Here is a 25,783-nt window from a genome sequence, read left to right as displayed (position 1 = left end):
GTTTTTTAGAGGGAATGTTTACCTCCCTGATAGAGAAATACAATTTGATAGATACTGCTTATGATTACATTCAATTTCTTTTTTTTAAAAAAAGATTTTATTTATTTATTTGACAAAGAGAGAGAGAGAGAACAAGCCGGGGGTGGGGGGCGCGGGGCGGGGCAGAGGGAGAGGGAGAAGCAGGCTCGCGGCTGAGCAGGGAGCCTGATGTGGGACTCGATCCCCAGACCCTGGGATCATGACCTGAGCTGAAGGTAGCCACTCAACCCACTGAGCCACCCAGGCCCCCTGTATTCAATTTCTTAACAGCTGTAACTTACTTGTGATCATCTACCTCCCAGTTCCCCCACCCCCAACAAGTGCTGTGAAATTAGAATGCTCTCCTCCTGTTCTTAGACACAAAGACAAACATACACATGGGCACACGCAGTTTTGTCTGCCTACTACTTCTCCTGAGGAGTCGCTCCCTCCTTATTCCATGTGCTTTTCCTGGGGCTGTCACTCTCAGCCTGCCACCCTATCGCCTTCTACAGGGATGGGCATGGTAACCCAGGCTTGGCCAGTCATATCCCTTCCTACACCTAGCAACAGCTAAGCATGTGACTAAAGAATCTTTCTCTATAATTGGAATACCAAGAAGTTCTCTCTTGCTGGTGGTCCTCTGCTAAGACATCATAAGCTTGGGGCTACAAGGGTATTTCCTCATCTATGTGGAGGAAGTCCATTTAAAGTGGGAGACAAAGAAGCCAGCCCCAGGAGGAAAGCAGAGCTCAAAGACAGAAAGAAACAGAATCCCAATGACATTGACTGGGTCCCTGGGTTTAGCTCTGCTAGAGTCACTAAATATCCTCCCTCCCTCCCTCCCTTCCTTCCTTCCTTCCTTCCTTCCAGATTTATTTATTTATTTGATGGGTGTGGGGAGGGAGCACAAGCAGGGGGAGTGGCAGAGGCAGAGGGAAAAGCAGGCTCAGCTCAGGGAGCCCTGCGATGCAAGGCTCTTGATCCCAGGACCCGAGGATCATGACCCGAGCTGAAGGCAGATGGTTAACCTACTGAGCCACCCAGGCACCCCTAAATATCCTTTCTGTTTAAGCTGATTGAATTGGTTTCTGTCACTTCCAAGCGGGTGAGCCCTGATGAATAATAACTTAAAAAAATTAGAATGAAAGTAATACCCTTAATCGTGCAGAACAGGTGAAAGTAAAACAAATAAATTGTTCTTAATTCTATCTTTTGTTATACAAAAAATGGTACCTTATACACTTTGTGTGTAGAGGTGTGATTGTAAGGCATGATCACACATTTCTCTGTACAGAACTCATGCCCCTTTGCCAGGTAAGTTTGCTGCTGCTTTTCTCGTGCAGGGGTGGAGTTTATTTCTCTCTCTCTCTGAATCTGGGCTGGCCTTGTGGTTTGAATCTTAGTATGCAGCCGAAGAGATGCTTATGACCTTCCCAGGCCCTCCAGCTTCTGTCATTACCCTCTCAGAAGAGAGGATCAGGTGAAAAAGCCAGTCTAGCCTCCTAGAGGATGAGGCCACAGTGAGGAGACCAAACTAGGGCCAGTGCACAGCCAGGTCCATGACCAGGCCCTCTGGAGCCTTCCAGGATAGCTCTCCCTCCAGCTGAATGCAACTGTATAAGTGAGTCTAACCCAGCCATATGAAACCAGCAGAGGAACTGCCTGGTGACCCCACAGAGTTATGAGAAATAATAAATCTTAATTGTTTTAAACCACTAATTTTTGGGGTGGTTAATTGTGCAACCAAGGCCAACTGAAACAGATTGTATTCTGCATGTTTCATATAACTGCATGTCGTCATTCCTCCCAGGTTATTAATGTATTTGTTAAAATTCTCTTGGTTGCAACCATCTGAAACCAACCCTGGACAGCTTAAAAAGTGAAATGCATTAGGAAGTTTCAAGGAATAAAAGGTAAAGTTGGGGAGGGGAGAACTCAGGGCCACTGTGGGGACGTCAACAGTGGGGGTCATGGAGTGTCCGTCCAGAAAAGTGCCATTAACAACCCAGGGTTAATGACTCCTGGACTGCTAACTTCAAGTTCTCGGGATAGTCTGACCTGTCCCACTTGGGCAGTATCTACCTCTGGATCATTCAGCTACGAGGGGCTGGGGCAGAACACAAAGGGAGAAGCAAAAATAGTAGGTGAGAGAAACACGGTAGGTGAAGGGGTGGCGGTGGGGGCTGGTAATCCCAGTATGGAAGCCAGAACCGGGTAACTCACTCCTGGCCTAGGCCTGCTTTTCAACTGCTAATTATTTTTGATTTTCCAAAGCTTCTTTCAGATCTTTTTGTAAAGAATGTATCAAGGCTCCTTTCAACAGAGGGTAAGAATCTGCCGGGGGCCACTCTTGAAACTGTAGCGACTAGAGCAACGTTGTATGCTTTCGCACAACGCAACTGAATCTGTCAAGGTTTTTTGTACAAAGGTCTCTGAGAGGGTGGGTTGGCGGTTTTAATTAAGTTTAAAAAAATGTTTGGGGTATCGACCACAAAGGAATCGTACTAAAGCGTAAAAAGAGGTTAAAGAGGTTAAAACCAGAGTAACAGGTGCTGCGAGCACAGGAGGGAAGCCGAGAGCCAACGCGTGCACCCGTTTCTGGGAAACGCAAGCAGGGCAGGTGCGTCAGGAGCGGAGCGCCGAGGGTCGCCGGCCGGGGCAGGATGGCGGGGGGGGGGGGGGGGGGGGGGCGCCCCGTTCCCCGGACCCGGCACCATCACCGGACCCTAACCGAGGCCTCCTGCGGTGGCGGGCGCCTCGGACGGCGCCTACTGGGGACTTGGGCGCGCGGGCGCCTCGGACGGGTGGGCCGGGGCCGTGGGCCTCGGAGCCCGGGGCTGGCGGAGGCGCCGCATCCCCGCGCCCGGCGCTCGGCACTGAAGCAGCCGCCCCCACGCGGCGGGGCGGGGGCCGGGACCGGGAGCGCGCGGGGGAGGCGTCTGCTCCCGGGGACTGAGGCGGCGCCATCGCCTGCCCGCTGCCGCAGGGACGCGGGCCGCCGAGCCGTCGGCGACATCTTGCTCCGGAGGAAAGCGCGGGGGAGGGCGGGCCGCTCGGAGCTGCAGCGCCCAGCGCGCGGAGGACGGGCCGGGCGCCGCGGGGCGGGAGACGCAGGGCCAGCGCGGCGCGGCACCCAGGAGGTAAGCTTGGAGGGCGCCCCGAGCACCCCTCGCCCCGCTCCTGCTTTGCCTCGCTCCTGCGCCCGCCAGTCTCCGGCCTCCCGCGGCCCTGTCACCCTAGCCCGCAGCCTCTGGCGTCCCACCTCCCGCGCTGTCCCCCGAGGGGGCCCCCGTCCCCCGCGGTGCTGGCAGCTCCGCCCGCCTCCGGGAGCCTCCCGCCCCGTACCCCGCTGGGGCTCTCAGGACAGGGTCACCGGACGCGACGCTACCTGGCGGGTCCTCCCGGGACCCGCCCCTTCCCGGGGCCGGCCGCCCGCTCCCTCCGCCCCCTCACCGCCGCCCCCGCCCGCGCCCCGCCCCGTGCGGGCGGGGCTCCGGGTTTAAACGTCGCGGCGGGCCGGGCCGGGCCGGGCCGGGCCGGCGGGCGGGGGCGGGGCGGGCCTCTGTGTCGTGTCCCCCGGTCCGTAGGCGGCGGCGGCGCGGAGCGGCGCGCACTCAGGCCGGCGGGAGGCACCATGTCCCCGGGGAGCGGGGTGAAGAGCGAGTACATGAAGCGCTACCGGGAGCCGCGCTGGGACGAGTACGGGCCGTGCTACCGCGAGCTGCTGCACTACCGCCTGGGCCGCCGGCTGCTGGAGCAGGCGCACGCGCCCTGGCTCTGGGACGACTGGGGCCCGGCCGGAGCCTCGGACGACTCGGCGTCGTCGGCCTCGTCGGGCGCCGGGGTCCCCGCGCCCCAGTGCGCCCCCGCCTCGCCGCCCGCGGAGCCCGCAGCGCGGGAGGGGCCGGAACGGCGGGCGCGCGGGCCGGCGGAGGAGCGGGGCGCCGAGGCGGCGGAGGCCGAGGAGGCCCGGGACGCGGAGAGCGTGGAGGAGGCGGCCGCTGCGGCTCTGCCAGGTACCGGGCCGGGAGGGGGCTGCGAGGGGCCTGCGCCTGGCGTGCGAGCTGCCCAGCTCTGGGTCTCGCTGCGCTCAGGGCAGGCCCTCCCCTTTTTCTTTTCTTCCCCCTGGTAGATGAAGAATCTACGTCCCTTGACAAAGTAAGGGTGGTGTCAGCCCCGCCTTTGCCCTCCCACCCTTTATTTCCGTAATAGGCTGGCTCTGGGTTGAGCCGGTTGTGAATTCGGTTGAAGTGCCGCTGAACTCCGTCTCTCCACCCGGGGGCCTTGGTTGCCGGAGTGAGCTCTACAATCCCATCTATTTATATCTAAGCTCCCATTTTTTTTTTTTCGTAGAGGAGCCCAGCTTTCATCGGATTTTCAAAGAGGACCTACCCCGAGAGGTTAAGAATCACGGAGCCAAGCTTTCAGTCTTATGAACGGGGCCGCTGTTTTCTGTGTTAACTCCCTGACCTCGCTGCATTGTGTCTAAAGAATATTTTGAATTTGTTTACGCAGGCTGTTGCGTAACTCCTGGTTGGTGGGATGGAAGTGCTAGGTCCTCTGGCTTCTTGCCCCTCGGCTCCGCCAAAGCGCGCATCCTCATCAGAAGGCTGCCGGGGTGCAGGGCCCGAGCAGCCGCTGGGAAATGGCTCACGGGCGGCGCGTGCCTTGTTTCCGCCACGGCCCTACACCTTGTCTCCTGGCCAGACGGCTGCAGAGTTGGGGTCTCAGCCTCAGCGGCCCGGTGGATGGTCGCTGGTGCTCAGGGCCGAATTAAATGCCTCAGGCAGGATACAGCCTGGAGTAACGAGCGGTTCCTTCCTTCTACTTTCTAACGGTGGCCAGACACCTCTCACTCTCCACCCCCGTCCCGGGTCACTCGATTTTAAAGAGGCTCTGGCGATTAGGATAACCGAAATGTATTGAGAGCTTATTATGCCTCCAGTCACTGATCTTAGAATATGTTACTTTGTCATTTAACGTTCAAAATAATTCTAAGTGGCAGGAGCATAATTTTTGTTTCAGTTTTATAGATGAAGAAATGGGAACTCAGGATAAATGATCAGTGACTTTATTTTTGTTTGTTTATGGCATCGTAAGTGGTAATTAATCAACTCCTTGCAGTTTGTCGCCCTCGCCTCTGCAAGAGGCTGGGAGATGTAATCTCTGAGTGGAAGAGCCAGGCTACTTAGTTCTTGTTCTGTCATCGTCAGTTATTCTCAGTACAACATCTCAGTGCAGAGCTGCCTCTCCATCCTCATGTTCCTTGTCAATTCCCAGAGATTGCTGAATATCTACAAGCTGGAGTCCTAGCTGCAGTGATCACTGGTAGAAATTTGAATAACGGAAGGTGGCGGGGGTAGGGAAACATGCCTTCTGGTTTATTCCTGTGGCACTGATCTACCAGCTAAGTTGTGAGATGTACTTTATCAGACTGAATGTGCTTTTCTCCCTCCGGCCCTTCCCTTTCATTGTTTGTGAAAGAGGTGTCAATTATTTCTGTGGGTATAGAAATGTGGCTTTTAGATAGAATTGTAGTATGGATGGTGCCTGTGTTTACCTGAGTTCGTGATTATTTTGGTTTCCTTAGAGACACTGAATCCTACCAGTGGCTAAGGTCAGTTCTTTCTTTCTTCTCTGCTAATATTTCTGGTTTAGGCATCAGGCAGAAGGAAGGATGTTTGCCGAGTCCGGGACTCCCGATTACAAAATCCTTGTTTTTCAGTGGATGGTTTTATATTACTAGAATGATGAGCACTCCTGAATTTCTGTAAAACATAAACATTTGGTTCTTGTTTTTACTGAAGCCATATGTACACATGGAATCATATAGTTCTGTGTGGCTTACTACAAAGATCCAGCAGCTCCCCCGCCACACACAGACCAATTGCCTGTTCCTTAGGGGTCCACTTCCAACTCCTCTGGTTTTTCCTGTGGTGCTGATTCCTGTTTCTCCAAGTAACATGGAGATTGTTACTTGTAAATAACAATACAACAATTACTATTTGTAATTCATAGTATTGACACTTCTTAATTTTCTCCCCCAGTTTTTAGCATTATCTATTTGGCTTTAATTCTTTTTACCCCTCTCCTAACCCATACACACGGCCCCTCCCCATACCTTCCACAACATAGTCAGCACAGAGTTGGTTAGATTACAATTAGCATCTACAATGTGGTACCCGGAAAATGTTGCTCAAAGCTGTCCTGTATTGTTTGCCATGACTCCTTTTTCTCTCACAATACAACCAATACATCAGGTTCATTAGCACTGTCGACATCTTAAGACATCCCTCCCAGGGCCTCTGACCTACTTCCATCTGGCCTGGTTGCTGCTCTTGGCACCTGCTGCCTGCCTGGTTCCATGTTGGGCGGGCCCTTGGCCACCACCCCACAGACTCCTTGGCTTCTCTCTTGGGTAGGAGCCCTTGTGTGGCCCTCACATCGTTTTCCTTCTTGGTTTACCCCTCCTGTTGGAGCTTGTGTTCTAGTAGCTTCCTGAGAAAGGGTATGTGAGAGATTAATTTCCTAAGACCTTGCATATCAAAAGGTAGCTTTATTCTGCCCTCCTGATTTGGTGAGTTTGTGGCTGAGCGTGGAATTCTAGGTTGGAAGTACTGTCTCTAAAAAATCTGGAGACCTTGCCCTGTTGTGTCGTAACCTGTGGTATTGCTGTTGCACTCCCGTGTCTTCCTGAATCTTGATAACGTGTCCCCACCCTCAGGAAGCTTTTAGGGTCTTCTCTTTGTCCTTTGTGTTCCGAAATTTTTCCTTGGTCTAGGTCTGTTTTCCTTCAGTGTGTTTGGTGAGTCCTTACAATGAAACTCCTGCTTTGTAATTTTTGTAAGTTTTCTTGAGTTGTTTTTTCATTTCTATTTCTGTTCCTGTTCCTTTCTTTCTAAACTCCTTAGATGGATGTTAGACTTCATGAATTTATCCCCTCATTTTCTAATATGCACCCCACCCCCTATGTTCATCTGTCTTTTTCTTCTATTTTTCTGGGTGATATTCTCAACTGTATCTTCCAACTCTTCTATTACTTTTTTTTTTTTAAGATTTTTATTTATTTATTTATTTGATAGAGACACAGTGAGAGAGAAACACAAGCGGGGGGGTGGGAGAGGGAGAAGCAGGCTTCCCGCTGAGCAGGGAGCCCGATGCGGGACTCGATCCCAGGACCCTGGGATCATGACCTGAGCAGAAGGCAGATGCTTAACGACTGAGCCACCCAGGTGCCCCTCTTCTATTACATTTTCTTTTTTTTTTTAACTGGTGGGATCCTATTTATTTTTAAATTTAATTTTGTTTTCTGGACATGCCTTCTTCCCCTCTCTTTCTCTCTCCTCTCCCCCTCCCTTCCTCTTTTTTTTTTTTTTAAAGATTTTATTTATTTATTTGACAGAGACACAGCGAGAGCAGGAACACAAGCAGTGGGAATGGGAGAGGGAGAAGCAGGCTTCCCGCCGAGGAGGGAGCCTGATGTGGGACTCCATCCCAGGACCCTGGGATCATGACCTGAGCCGAAGGCAGACGCTTAACGACTGAGCCACCCAGGCGCCCTCTCTTCCTCTTTTTATTCCTTTTTAAAAAATAGTATTCTGTTCTTGATTCATGCATACAGTAACTTCTATTATCTTGCTGAGGATATTACTAGAAGTTTTTTGTTTTCTTCTCCTTGTATTTCTATAGCATAGTCTCTGGTTCCCCACTGTCTCCCCATTTTTGGTTCTTTTTGTTTATAAATCTGAATTTCATGTTAGTTTTCTCAAGTGTCTAATGATCATTGGATTCTCATTCTTATTTAAGAGATGGGTCCTAGAGGGCGCCTGGGTGGCTCAGTTGGTTATGCAACTGCCTTCGACTCAGGTCATGATCCTGGAGTCCTGGGATCGAGTCCCACATTGGGCTCCCTGCTCAGCTGGGGGTCTGCTTCTCCCTCTGACCCTCTTCCCTCTCGTGCTCTCTGTCTCTCATTCTCTCTCTCTCAAATAAATAAATAAAATCTTAAAAAAAAAAAAAAAAGAGATGGGTCCTAGAAAGTTGTCAGGACATTCTTTGTGTGTGATAGGGGTGGCAGTGGGAGTGTTTACTGTGGACTGAAGCATGCCTTGAAGAGTGGTCTGGACTGTCTCTAATTGCTTTTTTCATAGTCACATTTCTTTTTAAATTAAATTTTATTTTTTAGCAATGTTATACATATGCATAATTTTTAAAAATATACTTAAAATGAAAAAAAATAATTCTGACCTATTTCCCATACCTCTTGCTCTCTAGGGTGCACCTTCCAACTCTTTTCAGCTTTGGCCACCCTCTTCTCATCTAGACTTATGTGTTAGCTTTTTTATTGTAAATGTTATATATTGACTTCCCATCATGGGAGATGATTTAGCTTAAGATCTTAGCTCTGCCACCCCCACTCCCCAACATATATATAGGAGCACCCATTTGTCCCACAATATTAACTATATGACTATTTTGTTTAAGCACTATTTTGTTTCTGTGTTTGAATTATTGTGACTATGTAAAATGGTATTTACAGGTGAGCCAAGTAGTATATTCTGACTACATTTTCTTTTCATTTATGTTTTTCCTGAAGTTAACCATTGCTTCATTTTTTTGTTTGCTTATGTATATTTTTTATATTCCCATCATTAATTCAGCTTGAAATAGTCTGGTAGTACTTTAAAACTTGTCATATGCTAGACACATTAGGTGTTCCATTCGTTTAGTTTTTTCCTTGGAGACATTTTTTTTTGAACCCTCATCCTCCTTATTTATGCTGCCCAGATCTGACACAGCTGTCAGTCTGGGGCTTCTCTTCACTGTTTGCCTGAGTATTCCTTTTGCTTACCTCCTTTATCTGAACCCTGTCTTAGAAATCTCAAGCGTCCTTTGTGTGGCTAATCACTTCCTTTTGGTGTAACACATCCTGTGTAAGTCCTGAGAAATGTTGCATGGGAAGTAATGGTTTTGTGACCTTGCATGACTGAAAATGCCTTTACTATATCCAAAGGTTGGATTGATATTTTGCAAGGTAGAGAACTTTAGATTAGAAATTTCAGTGTTTTAAGGCATTATTATATTGAATCCTACTTTTTGGTCTTGCTTTTTAGAAGTACCATGCCATTCTGACACCCTGTGTATGGGACCTCATTTTTTTTTTTCTTTTGGTGGGGGGGGCAGTTTTTAAAGAGGTTCTCTTTATCCTAGGTGTTCTAAAATTCTATGTGTATGTCCTTTTTTTTTTTTTTTTTTTTACGTAAGCTCTACACCCAATGTGGGGCTTGAACTCATGACCCTGAGGTCAAGAGTCACATGTTCTGCCAACTCAGCCAGCCAGGTGCCCCCTATGTGTATGTCTTTTATCATTCATTGGGCTGACAACTTGGTGGGTCTCTTTAGTCTGGAAATATTTCTTACAGTTCAGTAATATTTTCTAGTACCATTTAAAATAATTTCCTGTGCTCTATTCGGTTTTTCTTTCTATGATTATTTTTCGTTGGATGGTATAACTCCTGAATCAAATCTCTAAAATTTTTATTTAAAACTTCTCTGATATTGGAATTTTGGGTTCTGTTTTCTTGGAGAACTCATCAATTTTATCTTCCAAACTTTATACTGAAATTTTTAGTTCTACCATCCCAGTTTTAAATTCTGAAAAGATTACATGTTTTTTGTCCCAAGTGTTATTTTTAAAAATTAAAAATAAAAAAATAGCATCCTGTTCTTCTTGGATTTCTTTTAACTCAAAAAAAAAAAAAAAAACCCCATAAATATCCTTTGAGGGCTCTCTTGTATTTCCTAGTCTTTTCTGTATATTTTGGTCTTTTTCTTTCTCGAGGATGTACTCACATGTTTGCTCTTAGCCTGTCTGCTCATATGTAAGAGTGAGGCTTGAAGAACTTTTTAGGAGCTCTGGATGTGGGGGTGCTTGTTGACTAATTGGATGAGGACCAGCTGTTTCTCTGAGGGATTTCAAGCATAGTATATGCCCATTGTTCTTGTGTTCACTTCCCCAGACAGCATACCTCCAATCTCCTGCCTGGAAGGTACAAGCCTGGCCATCAGCATTCTGGGAACAGAGTTGGGGAAAGGGAGCAGGGGTCTTGTTCTTTACCACACAAACCTATTTTCAGGAAGGTGTCACCCCTTACTTCTCCTGTGCCTGGTATTTCAAGTCCATACCCCTTCTGGTTCTCTCTGAAGAGTAACCCATATGCCTTCTGGGTTGGGAGAGGAGCCATCACCTGGCTTATGGACTAGAGGAAAGACTGTGCAAGAAGTATCTACAGCTTCATAACAGAATTACCCTGAAAACTAATGGCTTAAGATTCCAATACTCATTGATTATTGCTCATGGTTTCTGTGGGTTGAAATTTGCCTGGGCGCAGGGGTATGCCTTGTTTCCACCCTGTGCTGTCTGCAGCCTCTGATGGAAGGTGCCAGGGCTGGGGCCTGTCTGCTACAACACTCATATGTGACATCTTCATGCACCTGGCCTTCCTCATAACATGCTGGCTGGCCGCCAAGGGCATGTGTTCCAGAGAGAGAGCTGGGCAGATGCTGTATTGCCCTTTGTGACTTATCACTGGGAGCCATGTAGCACCTCTTTCACCCCATTCCTTGCTTACAAAAGTCTGCCCAGGTTCATGGGGAAGAAGCATCTACCAGCCCAATTCTCAACAGGCACGTTCATATTATGTGGTTAGAAGAGTATGTGGGCTGGGGCACTGATTAATGCTGGACCTTCTGCAACATTTTCCAGTTCCTTTTGGGGTTCAGTTTGTGTCCTTTCTTTCTTCTGCAGGGAGTTAGGATTCATCCTACTCAATTTTGCAAGGTCACTTCTACATCTTCATCTACTTTCCAACTTCCAAAATTTTATCAACACCTGATGTCATCACCTCCCTTGCTTTTTGTCCTGTGGGTTATGCCTTTTTTCCTTCACTCTAGTGGGCTTTTGGGATGAAGGGACTATACACACATGTCATTGGTGCGTATTTAACCTAAATTCCATTTGTTGTATTTTTACTTATGTTTATTTTTTACTTCTTTCTTTTTTATTTTTATTTTTTAAAGATTTTATTTATTCATTTGACAGAGAGAGAGACATCGAGAGAGGGAACACAAGCAGGGGGAGTGGGAGAGGGAGAAGCAGGCTTCCTGCTGAGCAGGGAGCATGATGCAGGGCTCAATCCAAGGACGCTGGGATCACGACCTGAGCCTAAGGCAGACGCTCAAAGGACTGAGCCACCCAGGCACCCTACTTCTTTCTTTCTTGATCAGTCTTACCAGAAACTTGTGGATTCTATTAGTTTTTTTCCCAAACTAATGCTTGGCTATGTGGATTTTCTTTATTATATGTTTTTATTAATCCATGATCTTTTTTCCCTTACTCTAATTTTCCTTTTTTTGAAGATTTTATTTATTTGAGAGAGAGAATGCACATGCAAGCTGGGGAAGGAGCAGAGGGGGAGGGAGAGGGACAAGCAGACTGCACTGAGCTCGGACACTGACGCGGGGCTTGATCCCAGAACCCTGAGATCATGACTGGAGCCGAAACCAAGAGTCAGACGCTTAACCCACTGAGCCACCCAGGTGCCCCCTCTGATTTTCCTTGAGTTTATTTTTCTAACTTTTTAAGATGGATGCTTATCATTGATTTTGTTTTGTTTTGTATGGTTTTTTTTCCCCTGCCTTTCTTTTTGGATATATTGATTTAAGGCTATAAATTTCCATCTAATTACTGCTTTAGCTATACCATCAGTTGAGTATGATCAGTCCTAACTCCCTGCAGGAGAAAGGCCCAAGTTTTGTTATATAGTATTTTATTTATTTAAGCAAAATTATTATGATTTTTAAAATACATGAAAAATTAAATAAAGTTTAACATTTATGTATATAAATACATAAATACAAACATAAGGAAACATATTTTCCTTTAAAAAAAAGACTAGGGGCAGCTGGGTGGTTCAGTCAGTTAAGCATCTGTATCTTGATTTCAGCTCAGGTCATGATCTCAGGATGGTGAGTTGAGCCCCACGTCGGACCCCTCACTCAGCACGGAGGTATGCTTGAGATTCTCTCTCTCCCTCTGCCCACGCTCTCTAAATAAATAAAATCTTTAAAAAAAAAAAAAAGAAAACCCAAATACCAAAAATCTACAAACATTATGCTTGGTGAAGAAACTTTAGAAGCATGCCTTTTCTTCCCTCCCCCCCCCTTTTTTTTTTAAAGATTTTATTTATTTATTGAGAGAGAGAGAGCATGCACATGTGTACCACTGGGGGAGGAGCAGAGGGGGAGAGAGAGAATCTCAAGCAGACTCCGCAGACTTCCATCACCACTTTTTTTTGAAATTGTTAAACATTGCTGTAAAATATACCTAACACACTTTACCATTTTTAAATGTGACATTGAGTACATTCCCATTTTTTGTAACCATATGATTTGTTTTTGATGTGCACTAAAATGTTTTTAAATTTCAAAACTAGAGATTTTTAAAGTTTTTTATTTTTATTTTATCGAGTTTAATTACACTACAGTTAGAGGATACAGTTTATTTGATTTAAATAAATATATGAAGATTTGGTTTATAGCCTTAGATATGTCAATTCTTGTAAACGCCAAGCATTTATATTATTACAAGTTCTGTACCCTGTAGTTATTGGATACAGTGTTGTGTATGTATCCATCAGGTCAAATTCTGTCGTTCAAATACTTTAAAAAAATCTTTAGAAAATACTTTAAAAAATCAGACTGTTCAATAAAACTTACTGTGATGGTGGATATGTTCTTTGTATCATCCAGTATGGTGGTCACTTGCCAGATGAGGTTATTGAGCACTTAAACTCCGACAAGCCTATCTGAGGAACTGAATGTTTACCTTTATTTTAATTAATTTAAACTTATCTTTAATAGCCACATGTGGTTAGGCTTTTGTATTGGTTTCAGCACAGTCCTAAAACAAGACTAGATTTTTGTTTGAGTGTTCTGTCAGTTACTGAGAAAGGGGGTGTTCTAATCCTCCGCTATAATGGTTCTGAGCACTGTTTTTGTTTGTCTGAAGTCTTTATTCTAAGCTTCGTTCTTTCGAATAGAATTTTGAATCATAGACTTACATGCACTTCTCCTATACCAGGCACTACTTCAAGAGTTTTATAAATATTAATATTACAGTGATAAGTCTGTCTCTTCTGTATTTTCCATCTTTGTCTCCTGCTGCTGCAGATGTACTTGAGTTTGTCTTTTTCTTGAAGTATTACGGAGCGTAAATGCCGTTATTTTATTTTATTTATTTATTTATTTTTTAAAAGATTTTATTTATTTATTTGAGAGAGAATGAGATAGAGAGAGAGAGAGCATGAGAGGGGGGAGGGTCAGAGGGAGAAGCAGACTCCCTGCTGAGCAAGGAGCCCGATGCGGGCCTCGATCCTGGGACTCCAGGATCATGACCTGAGCCGAAGGCAGTCGCTTAACCAACTGAGACACCCAGGTGCCCTAAATGCCGTTATTTTATAGTCTGTTAATGCTAATTCCCTCATGTCAAGGCTATTACTCCTGCTGGTCCTTCCTTACTATCTTCTCTCCTTGTGTGCCGGCTCATTATTTTGCAATACATTCATAATTATGTTTGCAAAATCATTTGCAGGGTTAATTTGAGGCCTCAGGTCTCCAGAGAAGAGTTGAGTTTTTTGTGTTGGGTGCCTGTGGACCCTCTGGGTTTTGAGCAGCAGTCTTTATCCATGCTGGGGAGGCTTGGTCCCGTAGTCCACTGTTGACTATGAACTGAGGTCTCCACTCTGTTCACCCTGTAGCCCGCTGTAGTCTGGTTCCCTGACCCCACGTTCCCCTCTGTCCGCCATGGGACAGCTTGGTTGCCAAATGCCAAGTCTCTTCCTCCTCATCTCACTGACACCCCCCTGCCCCCATCGTATTTGGCACTGTTAAGTGCTACCTCCTTCACCGAAGCTCTTCCCTTCACTGCTCACCTGGTTAGTTTTTCTACTTTTCTAGCAATTCTTTCTCGCCCTTTCGGCGCCCCTTCCTCTGCCTGGCTGCTACTTAAATCACGGCCCCCGGGGGCCTGACTCTACTCTCCCCTTCTCTGACTGCGTTGCTTCTGTTCCACATCCAGGCCTCGGCTCCCACCTGCTCACTCACCACCTCTCCCGGCCCCAGATTAAATGTCCAGCTGCTGCCTGCTTGGCTCTTCCAGAAGCATGTCACATCTGAGGCGACTCTCCTTTCCGTATCCTTTGGTGGGCCTTTCATTAGAGGACGGCATGCCCATCCACTCCAGACACCTGGGGGGCTGTAGCCTCCTCTTTGTGCCCAGGGCTGCGTTGTGTCCGTGCTCACCTGTCAGTCCTACCCAGTGTTGCTGGGCTGTCTGCTCTGAGAGGCTTTGGCACCATCTCACTGCTGTTCTGGTCAGTGTGTACTTCGCAAGTGCCCGGTGAGTCTGAGCACCTGCCGGGCTTGGCGGGCCCCCTTCTGGTCCTTCTTTGCCTCTCCACCTCTACCGTGCCTGTCGGTCCCTACCTCCCCCCACTTCCCACACCACCCCCAGACTGCCATCGTTTGCTAGCTGGCCTTTCTGTCCTCACCCTTCTAACTCATCCTTCACGTTGCTAGTTAGAGGCGTTATTCCTAAAATGTAAAGAGGGCCGTGTCATTTTCCAGCTTAAAATCCTTTAGTGATTCTTCATCATTTTCAGGATAAAATAAAACTCCTGAGTTTGGCATAGAAAGTCTTTATTTCACCCTTGCTACCTGCTCCATGTCTTCATCCATAGACTCTCTGTGTACCTGTCATTTTGAACTATTTATATTCCCTCTTCTCTCTGGGCCTTTGAACGAGACATTCCCCCTTGCTGAGATTCTCTTTTCTATTTTCTTCCTGGCTAGCTTATCCTTTAAACGAAATCATTATTACCTTCTCTGGGTAGGCTTCTCTGGAAGACCTGGGTTAGATACATAGGGAATGGGAGAGGAAGAGAAAGAAGGGAAATGAATCAGTGAAGATGATTTGGGTTGTTTTCCCTCTCTTTCTCAGTATTGTGACTGCACAAGCCTTCGTCCCCCTCCCCCCCGCCCAGCTTTCTATTTCCCTTTGTCTTGGTCTTGATGGGCTTCTTTCCCCCTCTTCCTATAGCCAGCAAAGAGAAGAGAACAAGGTGTGGACACATCACTCAGAAATGTTTGAGCAATGAATGGGTTTAGGTTCTCATGGTAAAATGGAAGATTGGCATCTCGTCTTATCCGCAAACAGCTCAAGTGCTTTGTTTAAAGATACGGCACCATGGTACAGAGCACTAAACTCCAGGGTCAGTGCGTTATCTCTTAAAATATGTAGTAATAAATGAAACAGTCTGGTAGAGTCAAGGTCATTGCTAAAGACAGACAGCGAGGCTTCTTACACCTGTGCCACAGGATCTGGACTTCTTATTCAGGGGCTTACTCTAAAGGGAACATGGACAGAAGCAAGAAAAGAATCACAGCTAAAAATAGTAAGGGACAAGAGTATGTCCTAAAGAAGTGATGAGGTTTTGGAATAGCAACCTATAAAATCATTACCTAGGGACAAATTCTGGAGCATCTAAAGTGAGGGGTATCCTTAAGACCTTAAAGATCCTTAAACAGCTGGGGTAAGTGAAATGGAGCCCAGATGCATAAGGAGCTCTTATTCAAAAGAATGAAATTAGATCACAGTCTTACACCAGACGAAAATTAACTCAAGTGGGTTAAAGACCTGACACCATAAAATTCCTAGAAGAAAACACAGGCAGTAAGCTCCTTGACATCAGTCTTAGCGATGTGTTTTTTGGACCTGATTCCAAAGGCAAGGGAAACAAAAGCAAAAATAACCAAACAGGACTACAACAAGCTGAAAAGCTTCTGCACAGTGAGGGAAACCATCAACAAAGTAAAAAGGAGGCAACCTACTGAACTGGAGAAGATATTTGCAAATGACCTATCCCATAAGGGGTTAAATATCCAAACTATATACAGAATTCCCACAACTCAACAACAAAAAAACCCGAACAACCCAAATTAAAAAATGGGCAGAGACTCTGAATAGACATTTTTCCAAAGAAGATATACAGATGGCCAATAAGCATATGAAAAGACATTAAACATCAGTAATTATCAGGGAAATGCAAATCAAAACCACAATTAGATATCACCTCACACCTGTTAGAATTGTGATTACCAAAAAGATCAGAAATAACAGGTATTACAAGGATGTGGGGAAAAGGGAGCCCTCATACACTTGGTAGGAATATAAGTTGGTACAGCCACTATGGAAAACAATATGGAGATTCCTCACAAAAGTAAGAATAGAACTAACTGTATGATCCAGCAATTCCACTTCTGGGTATTTATCTGAAGAGTACAAAAACACTAATTTGAAAAGACATGGCACCCCTGTGTTTATCACAGCATGAGATACGATAGCCAAGATCTAGAAACAACCTAAGTGGCCATCGACGGATGAATGGATAAAGAACCTAAGGCTTATATATACACATGACAGAATGTTACTCAGAGTAGCCACAGAAAAGGGTAGGAAATCTTGCCATTTGCAACAAAATGGATGTCTCTAAAGGGTTTCATACTAAGTGAAATGAGCCAGATGAAGAAAGACAAATACCATATGATCTCACCTATATGGAGAATCTAAAAAACAAGACAAATCAACAAACAAAACAAAAACAAACTCATAGATAACAGAGAACAGATTAGCGGTTACCAGAGCAGGGAGGGAGATGGGGGAGGGCAGAATGGGTGAAGGGGCTCAACTGCACAATGGACAGTAACTAGGCTTACAGTGGTGATCACTTTGTAGTGTATACAAATATCAAATTATAATGTTATATACCAATGTTATGTCAATAAAAACAAAATGTAAATTTAGGCTGAAATGCAACATGAGCTCGCAAAGGGTTTAAACAAAACAGTATAACTTTTATAAAAGATAAAAGATTTATTAAAAATAATGAAAATCATAAAATGTTAGGGAAGTGGGTATGTTTTAGAGTGTATCCTTAATGTCTGGTGTTGACCTCGGGTAGAGCAGTCCCATTTTTTTTTTTAAGATTTTATTTGAGATAGAGTGAGAGTGAGCGAGAGAGCACGAGCAGGGGGAGCGGCAGGCAGAGGGAGAAGCAGGCTCCCCGCCGAGCAGGGAGCCCGATGCGGGGCTCAATCCCATCATGACCTGAGCCAAAGGCAGACGCTTCACCGCCCGAGCCACCCAACTGTCCCAGGGCAGTCCCATTTTCCTCCAGAGTTTCTCCAGCTCTGCTGACAGAATTTAGGACCATGTAGACTGTGGGTTCTCATTCATGCAGGCATTTCTATTGCACGTGTTGGGGGAGCTCTCCTCTCCAGCTCTTCATACTGGGAATGTGGGCTGGGTGCCTATGTGAGTAACTATGGAAACACTCCCAATTGTGACTGAGGACCTTTCAAATTGAGGTCGCCAGCTCGCTCTTACAAGGAGCAGGTAAGAGCCATAGGGAACTTTCTATATTCATGGAACGTCAAAAAGAAATGAAATTGAGCATGTAAGCACCATCAGGAGCTTTCCATAATCATGGTGCCTCAGAAAGAAATGGAATCCTGGAACTCCAGTTGTGTAAATTAAAAACTAACCTTTTGCCGCCGCTGAGTGATTAGCACAAATCCAGATCTTTCTCTGAAGCAAGACACTGATGATTGGACCTATCTTGGGGTTGTGGAGAAAGCTGTTAGGCTGTGATGTTTTCTAGCTTTTAATATTTAATTGAGCTGCTTAATCTCCGACTATGAATAACAGGGGTGTCTGGGTGGCTCAGTGGGTTGAGCGCCCGACTCTTGATTTCGGCTCAGGTCATGATTTCAGGGTTGTGAGATCGAGCCCTATTTTGGGCTCTGTGCTGAGCATGGAGCCTGCTTGGGATTCTCTCTCTCTCTCTCTCTCTCTCTGCCCTTCCCCCCGCCCCAAAATAAATAAATAAATAAATCTTTTTTAAAAAAGAATATGCACAACAGTTGTTGCTTTTGAATAGGCTTGGTTCAATATTGGTGTATTGATTGATTTTAAAATGGGATGGACTGAAAAGTGTGATACTAACTTGTTTCTGTATTTCTGCTCTGCAGGAAATTGTGAATTGAGCTATAAGCGAACAAGTTACTGAACTAAGCGTTATGAATTTCACAACCCAAATATTTAAAGTAATTATATAGAAACATGATTTTAAAGCATTCTCATTTTGTTTTGTCTCCTTTTTTTTTTTTTGAAAAGCACTGCCAGTGAAAGATACAAAAGAAAACCCTGAACAACAGATCAGAACAAAAGAGACTGACAAGTTACCTAGCAGTACTGAACCTCGACAGCAACAAAGTGCCTTATTTGCTAGAGGAAGTAGGAAAGCAGTCAAAAGTCCTCAAAGATCATCAAGTAAAATAAAAGAGAACAAGCATCCGTTTGCCCTTTATGGGTGGGGAGAAAAACAGACGGATACAGGAAGCCAAAAAACTCACAACGTCTGTGCTTCCGCTCCCGTGCATGAGGTGGGTTCGTGGGCACCAGCTTCTCTGCCTTTCCCTGGAGGATGGGAGTTGGGCTCTGTTCCTGTGAACCTGTCCTGTGTTCACTGCGATGCTTGGGCGTCATGGTAGGTCTTAGGGGATGGTCGGGGGGCGGGGGGGAGGGCAAGGAAAGCCCAGACCTGGGCATCTGATTGGCAAACAGGAGTCTGGGTGTTAGCTTCCCAGAGATCGAGGGGTTTTGCTGGGAGTTAGCTGGTATCTGGAAGGTTTACCGATATGGAGCCAGGTGAAGAAGTGGCTGGAAGCAGGGTTTTCAGGTTGCTGGGAGGCCGGTGGGCCAGAGGAGGAGGAGCATGACCAGGGCTGGTGGCGGCCCATCTAGATTTGCCACGGGCCTCTGGAGAGGTTTCCAGTTCCTTGGGGCTTTGATAACTGGTATTCCTTGACCTCTTTGTTTTCTTTTGTTAGATGGCTTCTCCTATAGTTCTCGGCATCTACTGTAGACTCCCTTTTGCTCTTTGCATTAAATATGGATGATTATGTTTTCCCCTGCTCATCCATATCCGGTGCCTTTTGCTCCTTGGAGCCTTGGTTGTCCTCTCCCTTGGTCCTGAGAACGTGTCTGACAAGAGGTCTTCACGTGTGGAGGCCCAAAGGAGTTACGTATATTAGTGTTAACGTTGCTGCTACAGCCTAAAGCAAAGAATGAATGACAAGAAGCAGAAAGTACGGTTTGAATTCCGATGAAATACCATAATCAGATTCTTACTGAACAGACTTCTGAACGAGCCCTAGCAGATGGTGTTTTTTGGAGTGATATTTGAGACAATGAAGCTGTGGTTTAACAAAAGACTCTGGCAATTCCATGGGATTAAGTTTAAGAGAGTTTATCTGTAGTACGAAATGTTTTACGTGGTAAAAATCCCTTGAGACTTTTTTTGTTGTTGTTGTTTAGTATACTGTTGTAAAACATTTAAAGTCCTTTAATGGAATACTTATCCAGGCTTGATGCTAAGCTTTTTCAATAATTTTCCAGAGCCTATTTCTAGAGGCACATTGCAAATTGGTTGCTTATTTCTATCTACAGTTCAGTGCAGTGGACGTTTTTGGTGGTTCAGCGTCTTGGTCACTGACGGCGGGCAAGGGGATGGCTTTTGGGGAGAAGCGAACCAACGGGGCCGGGCTTGCCTCTGGCCTGCTTCAGGTGACCTGCGCATGGCTTCATTGGAGATATTCTTGGAAACTGTTACAAAAGCCACGGAACTCATTATGCATTTATTTTGGAAATAATAATTTTTTTATTTTTGAATACCTTAGATTCATGAATCAGCATTACGAGCCAAGAACAGAAGGCAGGTGGAAAAAAGGAAACTGATGGCTCAGAGGCAGCGCGCCCACTCCGTAGAGGTGGAGAAGAACAGAAGGATAAAGCCTTCCCCCTCCGAGAACCCGTGGATGACAGAATACATGAGATGCTACTCAGCACGAGCCTAAAGGCAGAAACGGTTGCTGGGACAGCCTCTCCAAAAAAGTGTAAATGAAAGAAAGAAGAAACAGAACAAAAGAAAAACCATCAAAAGAAAACAGACACAGGTTTAAGAAACCAGTGGACGACGCGAGGTTTCTCGTGGGGAATTTCCTCAAGACTGCTCTATTTCGATAGATCCTGGTCACCTACCTCAGCTGTAGGGTGACCGTTGAAGCCATAGACATTTGGTTATTTCTGACGCTAATCCCCTAAATATTTGATATTCTTATAAGGGTTTTGTTTTAAAGCATCTTAATCTTTGCAGACACCGACACCGAATGCCTTTAAATGGCTACAGATGTTTAACACTCAGTATTGTCGTCAGGTTAGCTAGAGCCTGTTGTCATCCTGTTCTCATCACTTTCCAGATTCCACAGCCAGTGAGGTCATTCCGACTTGCAGCTTTAGACCCATTTTCCTTTTGTGGAGTTTTCTTTGTGGAAGAATAGCTTGTCAACTGAGTTTTCAACACTAATATTGACTCCTTGTGTAGTGAAACCAGAACCTGTTTGTGTTTCAGTTTCGGCACCACGTCCCAGAGACTGTGATATTTAAGAATTCTCTGCGTTGGGTGAGGGTCCTCTTTTCTCCTTAGGAGTCACGGAGGCACTTACCGTTTCATAGTTTAATAGATCGAATGCATTCCAATGACTGAAGTGCCAGTGTTGTGTCTTCAGAGTAGTTCTGAACCTTTTTTTTATTATTATTGCAACTTTTTTTTTTTTTTTTTAAACACTTAACTGGGAATCAGTTCCTTGCCGCACTGTGGGCTTTTGCCTCTTCTAGAATAGTTGGCAGTGACATTTAGAACTCACAGTGTGAAATTTCATTTAATTATGTTGAGATTGTCTTGCTCCCTGGGGACAGGGGGCAAATATTAAGAGACCAGTTAGAGATGTGGCCTACCCCTCCTTTCTGCACTTTCTTCTCTACAGACTCATTCATAACAAAGCCTCGACTCTGTATGTCATTCAGGCTTCTGGCTGAAACGCGTTACTCCCAGCCAGTAGATGTCACAGAGAACTTACAGTGGGAGGATAGTAGTGTGTGTCGAGACACAGTTGTGAGTGTGTAAGCCAAGTGCGCCTTCCCTGGTACATTTGCTCTCGGGGTAGAAAAATGGTTTTAAGGAGCACTGGTTTCTATCCAGCAGAGACAGGAATCTACAGGAAGGATGAGTCCTAAATTCTCTATAAGAGAGGAAAGGGGTCTTTGCCTAGGCCAGGTTGTCACCTGGAGATGGGCGAATAAAATTTGCCATTAGATGTGAGGTTGAACATTTCCTTGATGTTTTTACTCTGTCTTTGAAGTATTATGGTCAATTTTTACTTTTTTTTTTTTTAAGTAGGCTCCACCCCCAACATGGGGCTTGAACTCACGACCCTCAGAGCAAGAGTCGCCTGCTGTACTGACTGAGCCAGCCAGGCGCCCCTGTTGTCAATTTTTAGAACACAAATATGTCTTATTTCACATAAAGTCTTCACACAGTGTCATCTTACAACTGTACTGAGCTTTGACAACTCACTTACGAATCATGAGCTTTAAAAAAAAACACAACTTTTTAAATATTTGCATTGTTTTGAAGTGAATTCTTTTACATAGAGAGCTCTCCTAATCATTGAGATGTATATTTAACAGGAAGTTCTATATGTTGGTCCAAACAACCTTGCTAATAATTCTGGTGAATGTTGCTGTAATTATTATTAAAGTCCTTAAACACTGCAGGTACCTAAAGATCAGATTAATGTGGCATTGTGATGGTGTAGCTGATTGTAAAAACTGTTCCTTTCTAACCACTTCTTGCATGTTTGGTTTTAGCCATGAAGCTCAAGCGTTCCTGTTGCACTGGACAATCTTAGGGAAGCTAGCCTTGGGAGTAGCTCAGGCCCCACACTGACGGGCTGCCTTAGAAACCCAACTTCCTCAGGCTTTGACCAAGCCAGACTCTCCCTTTAGAGAACAGACTCGTATTTAATGTGCTTACTACTGAAAACTCCAGATAGAGATAAAACCTAGAAGGCAATATTGGCCAATTGCCCCCTTTTTAAGTAGAGGACAAATGACAAGCTTTTTAAAGTACTTTTAATGTGCATGAACAATGAATTAATCAATCTGAATTAATTGTGAGTGCCCTTCCCATGCCCGAGTCATTAGTTGGTTAGGGTGTCTTTTCTTTTTAGGGGTGGAAATTACCCTTTGAGCCCATGACGTTTTTTTAAGTGGTAACAATTTGATGCTCTTACTTTTTCCTTCTCACTGGAGAAACAAATGTATTTGTAACTATGTTCCTAAATCATGGGACAAGTTGGAAGACAGGAAGATAGTTTAAAATTACCTTTCACGTTGAAAAGCTTGAAACTGTTTGAGAATCCAGTGACACTTAGAAAGATAGAACAAAATAATTACTACATAAGACTCTCTCTTTTAAATTTTGGCTTTAAAATTAAAACCATTTGCCATAAACATGTTTTCTGTGTTACCTTTATTAAAAGCAGCAATAGAATATTGAATAACATCTAGCACTCTGCTGGGCCAAGGTGAATGAGAAGTAAATAGGAATCTATTCTTTCTTTTTCTTTCTTTTAAAACCTAAAAGGCTGCTCTTATTTAGGAGGTATCAAAATACTTTGGTACTTCTGGTTTTATATATATGTATATATATGTACTCCCCCCCCATGACATTTCTAAGCACACATATACATTTTTTGAAGTTTACTAAACATATAATAGGGTGTAGGTTATCTTAATTGCTCATGATGTAGTAGGCACATATTTATGGCACTTCATATGTAATAGCTTTGTCATTGTTTCATTAAATAAAAATTGCTAATAACTTGAAAGGTGTGTATGCGAGGTCACTCCAACTCGGTCAGCTAAATTGCATGAAAGGTGTCTGAGTTGTTAGAAGTCACTTTCCAGAACAGAATTCTGTGCTATTGGCAGGGTTTAAAAAAATCTGCAGTGATTCCCCTCCTTTTAACTCGAAATGCTGTCCTAAGCATAAACTTTAAAAAGGGAATGTTATAGTATTTGGTATTTAAAATGTTTAAAAGCATTATTGGCAAAGAGGGAGAGAGGCAAAGCATATGTTGGAAGTGAGAACAACTTTTCTTGTGACTGCTTCAGTAAAAAAGTAGTTTCGTGGATCGTTTTACCCTGGACTAGATTAAAAATGGTGCTAATGTTTATTTATCTTGATTCTGTATTTGTTTTGATATTAAAATGCTAATGCCTGACTCATAAGGTCCTTACTATAGTCTGGTGATAAGTTACTTAATATTTAAAAAGGGATCCTAAAAATGTGACCTGATCATTTCAAAATGTTTGCATTTGAAATGGATTTTTATACAACAGAATGAGTAGGGAGTCATTCAGTGTAAGTATATGCTTAATACCAAAGTATATGCAAGGAACTATGTCTAGATTATTGGCCCAGATTTGCTCCCTTCAAGCCTCCTGGTGAGAGATAGAAATAAGTTGCTTCTTAAATACTTATTTCCATTTTGAAAGGACACCTGCATGAAGACATTAGAAGCCTCTTTTTGGATTTCTTTTATAATTAGCAAAACTGTACTTAAGAACAGTCTCCCCATGTTGTTGTATGTTTGAGTACGGACTTCACTTTAACATTCTGAAGGAACAAAAGCTGGGCATCTGTAATCACAAGGTTGGCTCAGGCAATGAGAATTTTGGGTTGTATTTTCTAAGAACTATGTATTGCTTTTAGCTTATATTTAATATTGCAATTACTTGGGAAATGTGAATAAAGTTAATATTGCAGGCTAAAGTTTCTCTTTTGTGGGAAATAATTCTGATTAGTACATCAATGGTTGAAGAAAATGTATGATCATATTGACTCCTAAAGTGGATTTTTCATCAGACAAATGTTTAACAAGATATACCCAGGAAAAATACTTTCTGTATATTCAACTTTGAGTTGAACTATTAATTTTTCCTAGTCTTTTCCCTCACACCTTCCTATTTTGAAAATTACAAAAGCAATAGTGCATGGTTAAAATAATTAAAAAAGAAGTATAAAGTGAAGGTTCTTTCAGGACCGCCCCCTCACCAAAGTTCTGCACCCCTTCGTAGAGGAAACTGGTGTTAAGTTGGGTATGTAAACCTGCAGACCTTTTCTCTAAACACTTAACTATGGAGTTACATATATGTTTCTTGGGGGGTGCACAAGTACATGATCATACCCTACACGTTCTATAGCTTTTAATATCGTAGGGAAGGTTTGTGTTCCAGGTTAAGTGGAGTTTAACACACACCTTCCTTTTGTTCTCACTGAACACAGCAATAAAACCTGTGGACAGAATGTATGGCACAACCATTGGAAGACGCGAAGAGGTAAATAGCACCAAGCGGGTGGGGGAGAACACCAGATCTCTGAGTACAACCGAAGTGGTGAGTTTCCCATTTTTGTATTCCTCTGGTATCTCCCAGCCAGAATGCAGCACAGCCCCAATTGCAGAAGTGAGCACAGTGGTGCAGAGATCCTAGAGAAGCTAGGCTTGCGGAACAGAAACATAAGTGCTAGAGCTCAGAAGGAGTGGGGGCGATGCCCTTTCTTTGCTCTCCTCCATTTTTGATGCTAGAGCCCCAGCTAATCCCTTGGCTGCCAATAGGAGCCTGAAGGAGCCAAGAGTGAGGGAAGGGAATTTCTTTTCCATTTGGTAGAGCCGTGGCCAAGGAGGTGGGGCCAAGGCTCAGTTACTGGAGTGGGCTGTAAGTGTTGGGCTAGCGGGCCCAGGAGGTACTGGAGAGAGAGTAGGGACTCCACAAAGTTATTTATGAGCTCTGGCTCACCCCTGACCTGCTTACCTGGTTCACACTGTTCACCCATGTAACTGATTCTAATTAGCATACCAAACATATTTGAGATCTCTGCTGATAGGTAGATTGGTAGATCTCTCCCCAGGTCTCCCACTGATCACAAGATGGTGACAGATCCAAGTAGCATTGTAAAAGCTTTGAAAACTGAACTGATGTTAGAATCACCACTCACAGAACTTGTGGCCTAACCTAACCAGACTGATTACTTGCTAAAACAAAGATATCAACATTCTCCATAGGATTTGCTGGCCTCTCCTCGTGTAACATTCAAAATGCATAGGATACGATCCCAAATTACCCAGCATATAAAAAGCCATGAAAATAACTCTAATAGAAAGAAATATATACCATCACAGACTTTCAGGAAGCTATGATTAAAATATTCCAATGACTAATCACAAACACGCTTGAAATAAGCATTTAAAGTAGAAATTATCGGGCACCTGGGTGGCTTAAGTGTCTGCCTTCAGCTTAGGTCATGATCCCAGAGTCCTGAGATTAAGTCCCACATCAGGCTCCCTGCTCAGCAGGGCATCTGCTTCTCTGCCCCTCTCCTGGCTCGTGCGCATTCTCTCTCTCTCTCACTCTCTCTCAAGTAAATAACATCTTTTTTTTTTAATTAAATAAAAAAATAAAGTAAAAATTATCAGTAAAGAAATAGATGGTAGAAGAACCAAATGAAAATATTGGAATTGAAAAGTACCAAACTGAAATTTTTAAAACCTCACTGGATAGACTTAGTAGCAAAATGGAGATGACAAGAGAAAGATGCAGATCAATACAAATCATCCAATTGGAACAACAGAGAAAAGAAGAAAAGTTCCAGGATCATGTCATAGCAGTCACAGAATGAGA

At 44.4% G+C, this 25,783-nt stretch overlaps 1 protein-coding gene across 1 annotated transcript; it reads left to right on the top strand.

Moving 5' to 3' along the window:
* The first annotated feature begins 3,585 nt into the window (after window positions 1-3,585).
* CCSAP (centriole, cilia and spindle associated protein) lies at window positions 3,586-23,876 on the top strand. The gene is made up of 3 exons (XM_035008412.1): window positions 3,586-4,037; window positions 18,314-18,582; window positions 19,879-23,876. Exons 1-3 carry the CDS (start codon window positions 3,656-3,658, stop codon window positions 20,053-20,055), a joined length of 828 nt encoding a protein of 275 aa, XP_034864303.1. The 5' UTR covers window positions 3,586-3,655; the 3' UTR covers window positions 20,056-23,876.
* The last annotated feature ends 1,907 nt before the right edge of the window (window positions 23,877-25,783 follow it).

Source organism: Mirounga leonina, unplaced genomic scaffold, assembly GCF_011800145.1.
Source record: "Mirounga leonina isolate KUSES-001 unplaced genomic scaffold, KU_Mleo_1.0 Mir_152, whole genome shotgun sequence".
NCBI lineage: Eukaryota > Metazoa > Chordata > Mammalia > Carnivora > Phocidae > Mirounga > Mirounga leonina.
The sequence above is the reverse complement of the archived record's forward strand: the minus strand, read 5'-3'. Positions and strand labels throughout refer to the sequence as shown.